General features: G+C 38.3%; 1 protein-coding gene across 6 annotated transcripts in view; it reads right to left on the minus strand.

Moving 5' to 3' along the window:
• Window positions 1-6,876, minus strand: part of LOC125242811 (NACHT, LRR and PYD domains-containing protein 12-like) — a 127,772-nt gene extending 120,896 nt beyond the window's left edge. For 4 of the 6 annotated variants that reach the window (XM_048151791.1, XM_048151809.1, XM_048151800.1 and 1 more), the window contains exons 1-4: window positions 6,651-6,875; window positions 3,075-3,219; window positions 2,846-2,959; window positions 511-2,427 (exon numbers count right to left, since the gene is read on the minus strand). In XM_048151791.1, coding sequence (XP_048007748.1) covers window positions 511-2,427; window positions 2,846-2,959; window positions 3,075-3,199 — 2,156 coding nt within the window. In that variant the 5' untranslated portion in view covers window positions 3,200-3,219; window positions 6,651-6,875. Of the gene's footprint in view, window positions 1-510; window positions 2,428-2,845; window positions 2,960-3,074; window positions 3,220-6,650 lie in introns of all 6 variants that reach the window. The other 2 variants (XM_048151782.1, XM_048151784.1) reach the window with 2 other exon arrangements.
• Window positions 6,877-7,712: the final 836 nt, after the last annotated feature.

Here is a 7,712-nt window from a genome sequence, read left to right on the forward strand (position 1 = left end):
ATCACACCTCTTTAAATATATAATAATGTCAAACACTGGCTAGTGCTGTACAGTAAAAAGTAAGACACTTCAAGCACAGGCGTCACTGTAATAGTTCACTGTAACAGTCGTCAAATAGCTGAACATTAAGCATTTATGATGAATAATTACTGAAGATTAAATGTCATAATGATATATGATTATTGCTATTAATATTAGCAGTAATTTATGTCATTTTATCTTCATTCACAAATGAAAATGTTTCAATTCCAGCTTTACTGATCAATGGTGTCGACCGTCCCTTTGCGCCACCTAGTGGTGATTTCACCAACGAGTTTCACACGTGACTGGGTTGTGTTTACCCGCGGTGATAACAGGCATTTTAGTGACTATCTACTATATTAAAGAGGCGTGGCGTGACCCTTTAAGATCCTGTTATTGAGGAGAAAATCTCTCATTTAGGAACATTTATTTTAAAGGTGTCAGATTCATTATTAAATATGATACTTTAGTTAATGATTAAACACTCACTGAGCTTTTCTGCAGTTGATCACAGCTGGTATCAGTCTTCTTCTCCCCTCAGCTGATGTGTTGTATTTCATGAGGTTCAGCTCATCCAGCGGCTCCTCTGACATCTGAATCATGTAGGCGATTGCTGAGCAGTGAGACGGAGAGAGAAACTCCTCTGAGTGTTTGTCTGATTTCACAAACTCCTGAATCTGTCTGGACAGAGTCTGATCTTTGACTTCCAGCAGACAGAGGAACAGATTGATGGATCTTTCAGTAGAGAGATGATATCCATCTTTGATCGTCTCTTTAATGTACTGTGTGGTTCTCCTGATGCTCTCTGAGCTGTTCTCTGTGTGTGTCAGTAGATTCTGTAAGAGTATCTGATTGGACTCCAGTGAGACGCCCAGCAGGAACCGCAGGAACAGATCCAGCTGTCCATTCTGACTCTCAACTGCTTTATCTACTGCTGATGTTAGTAGATCATACAGAGAGTCTTTATCTACTGCTGATGTTAGTAGAGAATACAGAGAGTCTTTATCTACTGCTGATGTTTGTAGAGCATACAGAGAGTCTTCATCAGATCTGTAAAATCCGAATTCATCCAGTGGTTTCTTGTTCTTGATCACATGTGAATAAAACAGATAGAAAGCAGCTAGAAACTCCTGAAAGCTCAGATGAATGAAGCTGTAGACTTTCCTCTGATGAATCACAGATTCCTCCTTAAAGATCTCAGTGCAAATCCCAGAATACACCGAGGCGTCAGTGACGTCTATGCCGCTCTCTCTCAGGTCCTCCTCATAGAACATCACATTGCCCTTCATCAGCTGATTGAAAGCCACTTCAGCAAGTTTCACAATCACTTCTCTGTTGGACTTTAGGAGTTTTTTTCGTTTTCTCTTTTCATACTTCTGGTTCCTCATGTTGATCTGAATCAGCAGGAAGTGGATGTACATTTCAGTCAGAGTTTGAGGGATTTCTGCACTCAGATCTTCTTCCAGGAGCTTCTGAAGCACAGTGGATGAGATCCAGCAGAAGACGGGTATGTGGCACATGATGTGGAGGCTTCTTGCTCTTCTGATGTGTAAGATGATTCTGCTGGCTTGATGCTCGTCACTGATTCTCTTCCTGAAATATTCCTCCTTCTGAGGCTCATTGAATCCCTGAATTTCTGTCAGACGGTTGATGTATTTGGAGGGGATCTGATTGGCTGCTGCTGGTCTGGAGGTGATCCAGATGAGAGCTGAGGGAAGCAGCTCTCCTGTCATGAGGTTTGACATCAACCCACCCACTGATGAAGTCTCAGTCACATCAGAAACTTTCTGAGCATCTGAAAACCTCAATCTCATTCTGCTTTCATCCAGACCATCAAAGATGAACACAACTTTACACTCCTCATAAATCTTTGAGTCCAGATCTTGAAGTTCAGGATGAAAGTCCAGCAGAAGTCTGTGAAGACTGTACTGATGATCTCGGATCAAGTTCAGCTCTCGAAACGGAAGCACAAACATGAAATCTACAGCCTGATTGGCTTTTCCCTCGGCCCAGTCCAGAATGAACTTCTGCACAGAGACGGTTTTTCCGATTCCAGCGATGCCTTTAGTAAGAACAGTCTTGATCTGGTGTTTCTCCTCACATCCTGGTTCAGGTGAGGCTTTAAAGATGTCATTGCAGTCGATTGGAGTGTCTTCTGAGTGTTGTGTTCTGGCTGTAATCTCCATCTGGAAAACCTCATGTTGTTCATTCACTCCTTCACTCTCTCCCTCTATGATGTAGAGCTGTGTGTAGATCCTGTTTAGGAGGGTTTCATTCTCCTGGAGGTTCAGTCCCTCAAATAATCTCTCATACTTGTTCTTCATGCTGGTCTTGAGCTGGTCTTTGACTCTCTGGAGTTCATCATCTACTGCTTGAGGAGAATCCTGGTCTCCAGTCTGATCATCTCTGATTGGAAACAAAATACAAACATAAAAACATGTTCATCAATAAATCATGCAAGGAACAGCAACACATTTAAGAGAGAAGTGTCAGTTTAACAGACTCCTGTTATATTCCACATATTTACATTAAACTTTAACATATTTTCTGGAAATTAAGCCACATTTTCTATCATCTGAAATGTGCGAAGTTTTAGTCTCTTAGATTCCTGTCCTAGTTTTGTCTTCATTACTTGGACTTTAAAAGACACTTAATATTCAGAAATATTATTGATATGACGGCACTGAAACTATCAGATGAGAACAAAACATGAACTGAACTGAGCTGAATAATGACACTGTCTTCTGTAGAGCTGCTTTATAGCTGTAATAATAAAATATGACTTATGCACAGATTTAACATCTCACTAAATGGTGATAATCACCTGGGGTCAGAGGTCACTGGTCCATCACTGAATTTAACAGGAGGACCCATGGATTGATTGCTCTTCAGAGACACACAGCTGGGATCTGGAGATGAAGATCTCTTCCTGAAGATACTGAGATATAATAATAATTCATAAACATCTTTACACTGTAATTAACATAATATAATTAATTCAAATGCTGTTGTATAAGTCAGTCTATTGTCTCCAGTACAGGACAGTGTCTCACCTGGGGTCAGAGGTCACTGGTCCATCACTGAATTTAACAGGATAATCCATAGATTGATTGCTCTTCAGAGACACACAGCTGCGATCTGGAGATGAAGATCTCTTCCTCTTCTCAAAGTCTGACATCTTACCTGTATATGAAAACACTGGGAACATTACATTAATATTACATTTCTGCATTTAGCAGATGCTTTAATCACAAGTAATTTACAATGTGTTGATTTCAGCACATATCCCAGTGAACAACATGTGCTCTAAGAATGTCTTGATACTAATTTATGAAAACATTATTTCTAAATATTCTTTGAACGATCAAAATGTGTCTTAGTTAGGTGAACACTAAAAGAATATTTAATTTGATCATTCTGTAAACATTAACCCCCGGTTTCACAGACAAGGCTTAAACTAGTCCTAGACTAAAATGCATGTTTGAGGTTTTTTAGTGGAAAGCACCTTGCACTGACATTTCTTAAATTATGTCAGTGTCATTGTTTTGTCTCAAGATGCACACCAGTAATGTTTTTTCCTAAGGCACATTTATAAAAGCTACTTAAATGTCCTAATTGAACTAAGGCCTAAATCTGGCTTAGGCTAAGCCCTGTCTGCGAAACCGGGCCTAAGGGAACGTTACTTTTGAATGTTTTCTGAATGTCCTGATAAAGTAGAAGTTAAAAAGAGACATGCATCTAATATTTGACACTAATAGATAACTTTCATTATATCACCATCTAACAGATAACAAACGATCTATTAAAGTTACTGGAAAGACGTTTGTTCATGAGTTTGAGATTAGTCTTGTTATTTGGGATGTTCTCTGTGAACATCAAAGATCATATGAACACAACAAAGAACTGAATCATTAAATGAATTAAACTAGAGCTGGGTGACATATATTTCATATCAGTGGATATTGATAATCATCAGGATAAATCGTCCCCTTGGAATTATAAGGTTCTATCTGCATTTTTTTTTTTCTGCAAATTTTTTGCATTCCATTGGACTTTGTAGATATAACCTTTTTGTTTTCTAAATAAAAAGTCCCCAAATGTACTCAACATTACCAAAAACATCACATAATGTAAATAATTTGTCACAGAATAAGAATATGTGAATAACTGAATTTTGACAAAAATGTCAGATAGAACCTTATAATTCCAAGGGGACGAAATGTGAAATCTTTATTTCTTTCAAATAAAGGCAGATTTCTCATCCTGAGGTAAAGTAGAAACCAGAACATGACAAACACTTGCAAACAGGTGAACATTTCACACATCTGAGGTACAATATTTAGAACATTTAGAACAATAAAAAAAAATACATCAAAATATGCAGGAGTAAACTTTAGTAAAATCCTTTTTCAGTCTTTTTTCCCCTGCTTCATTCCCTATTGTTAGGTCCAGTGGACATATTTGTAATGTGTGATATTGGGGAGAGTTTTTAGTATTTGTTGAGCATGTCGTGTTGTGTGTGAGCTAATCTCTGTCTCTCTCTCTGTCTCTGTCCCTGTCCAAATACCCACACTTGCGGTCTTTGCACTTGACCACTTGTCTACTAACATGTCATATTTCCTGTATTTGGCTCAAGCATTCAAGTGGGCGTGAAGACTGCAAGTGTGTGCAGAACTTTTGATTACCTGATGGGACACACTTACACTCTTGCAAAAAAATGCAAGTGTTTAAAATATACTTCTAAACGTCTGTTCAGTGGTCGCTATGTAACTAACAGAAGACACAATATTAAAATTGTGGTACTTCTTTGAGTGATAAACAGCAGTTGCAAATGTTGTACAAAATACACACAGCCCACTCATCTTTGCATCAATACATTGTGCAACATTTTATATTTTACTACCAAATTATATGTATTATATAATTAATTTAGCATACAGTCGAATGTTTTCCTTGAAATCTCGCAATTTCGGGGCATGTGAGTTTCCGAACATAATGCATGATGGGACACGCTTAGCCTCGAATAGCGCTCAGAAGCGGTATTAAAGATAGTGTGGGTTTAGTGTGCATTAAGGGCACTTGGGCATTTTTAAGACATGGGACAGTCTTGTGCACTTACTTCCTGTCACGTGCACACGCTCTCAATTGGCCAAGACCGCAAGTGTGGGTATTTGGACAAGGAATCTGTCTCTGTCTCCTTTGCAGATTGCTATTCCACCTGATGCTGAGTGCATGTTGCAGATCCCAAACACTATAACACAGTGCTGGGGCCCACTTCAGTAAAGAGGTTCAACCAACTCTGAATTAAAACTTAAAACTCTGAGTTAAAACTCTGAACTCTGAGTTGACTTAAAAGGAAGAATAGCGAGCACGGCAGAAGGCGACCTTCTGCAAGATTCGACCCCAGTCAGTCGCATCACAAGTTAATTCTCCGCTTCTGACAAACTACTGCCTACACCACCGCAGCCATAAGAATGTGTGTTAATTTTAACCTGATCTGACATTGGTGAGCAGAGCTACTGTAAATTTGCTCTTAGTAATAGACACTCCGAATAATCTTGATTTCTGTTTGCATTAAGATTATTTTTATTACCACACTGGCAGATATTGATAATTTTACTTAAGTAAACTGCACTTAATTTAGATCCCCAGGAAACAAGACTAAATATCTTATTTCATTTTCTTATATGCAAAATCCATCTATTAAACTATCCAACTATTTAAACATCACTTGCACTTTAAAAAGGGGGAGGAGACCGAAGGAAACTCTGGGTTTACCAAAGAAAACCTGCTCCCGAACAGGTTAAGTTCACAGAGTCACAGAGCAAGTTACCATGGTAACTGACTCTGAGTATAAGTTACCTCTCTTTCAGAAACAGGCTTGACTTAACCTGCTTTCTCGGGTTTGACATACCTCCCATTCTGAAACAGAAAACCCAGAGTTTCCCTCAATTCAGGATTAACATACTCAGAGTTTTCACTTAACCTCCTTTCTGAAACGGGCCTCTGGAGTGCTGACGAAATGCACTTCTTTTCCCTGATCTGGAACTGTTATCCTGTAATTTCTTTGTGGATCTCTGTATTTTTGTAGAACTAAATGCATTCTTGCTCTGCTCTCAACTTTTTGGATGAGTTGCGTAACCACTTGCTGTGAGAGAGTGTGTGAACTATTTTTGAATTATTAAAGTTATTTTTGCTTAGTTTGAGGCTTTTCTGGATCAGGGGATTTAAATGACTGTCAGTCATTTTCAATTTATTTATTATTTTTATTTCATTTACAATAATTGTTACTTCCTCCTAGACAAACTGGGAGGTTCGTAGCACCTATATAACATCATAATTACAGACACCCAGATCTAACATTTTCTTCTGCTCTGATTTCACAGAGGTTACATCATCTAAATACAGCTTCAGTGGAAATATCTTTACGGTTTTGATATAATCTGGATAAAGATTAGAAAAGTGAAGTAATGACGGGAATGTACCTTCATTTCCGGCGTCATCCATTCATGGGCGTTAGTGTTTGTTGTTGTCAGTGAACAAGAGTGTGTCACGATCATATAAACACACAGAACAACATCATACAACAACATGACACGATATTAAATAAAGCTGATAACTGAACTTACCGTCAAACTCACTGATGTTCGTTCAGCACCGACACTTCAAGCTCGAATCAAAACGAAACAGAAACAAACATCTCTCAGTGAGACTTGTACAGGTGTGCTGAAATATCCGCTGTCTGAGAGAGATTACTCCTTCATCCCGTCAAAGCGCTCACTCCGGAGGGTAAACCCGTTGAAGACTGGATTAGGGCGTAGGGATGAGCTCTTCCGTGAAAACGATGATGTCATGCTCATGCGCTCAGTGCTTTTCATATATCACAACTGTGCAGTGTTTATTTGAGGTTTCAGACATTTAAATAGACATTACAATGAAGTAAAAAAGAGACATTTTACAAAAAGAGAGACTTTATAGTTTTTAAATTCAGATTCATACACTGATGCCTTAAGCTGCACAGCTATATCCTTTCAATTAGCCTATCTTAAGTGTTTTATATCAGATACACTTTGTGTGCGAAACATTGTTTTTCAAACAGGGAAAACAGCATTACATTAAAAACGATGAAAGATCAGCGAAGCGGTCGATGACTCTTCAACCCTTCACCCATTCAGGCTCCATAATGTGTGTCTCCTCCACTAAGCCCTTTCACCCTTCTGCTTCAGTCACTCTCTTCACACACTTGAACATTGACTGCTCTCAATACAAGAACCAGACATGCAGAAACCCACAGAATCCACCAATTCAATGAAGGAACATACATTTCCCAGTTCATTGTGTGTATACTGTGTGTATTGAAAGTGATATTATTCTGTGGCCAGGGAAAATACCCTTTCTGAAGAGCTGATAGACGATCAATACTGAGTGTTCACTGGCCGAACAGATTCATTGATTGTAATATTAATTGAGATACATCAAGATAATTTGATTAAGGCGAGACACCCCAGGTGAATAGGGTAAAAAAATTAACTAATAGATATCACCATACTACCCCAGGTGATTGATTACATTAAAAATTGCAAACATTTTTTGTATTACAAGTTTTCTAAAATGTAATGTTTAAATATGCAAATGAGGCATTATCTAATTAAATATGCGCTAATTTGCATACATTTCTAGAACAAAAATCT

This window comes from Megalobrama amblycephala, linkage group LG1 (genome assembly GCF_018812025.1).
Source record: "Megalobrama amblycephala isolate DHTTF-2021 linkage group LG1, ASM1881202v1, whole genome shotgun sequence".
Classification (NCBI taxonomy): domain Eukaryota; kingdom Metazoa; phylum Chordata; class Actinopteri; order Cypriniformes; family Xenocyprididae; genus Megalobrama; species Megalobrama amblycephala.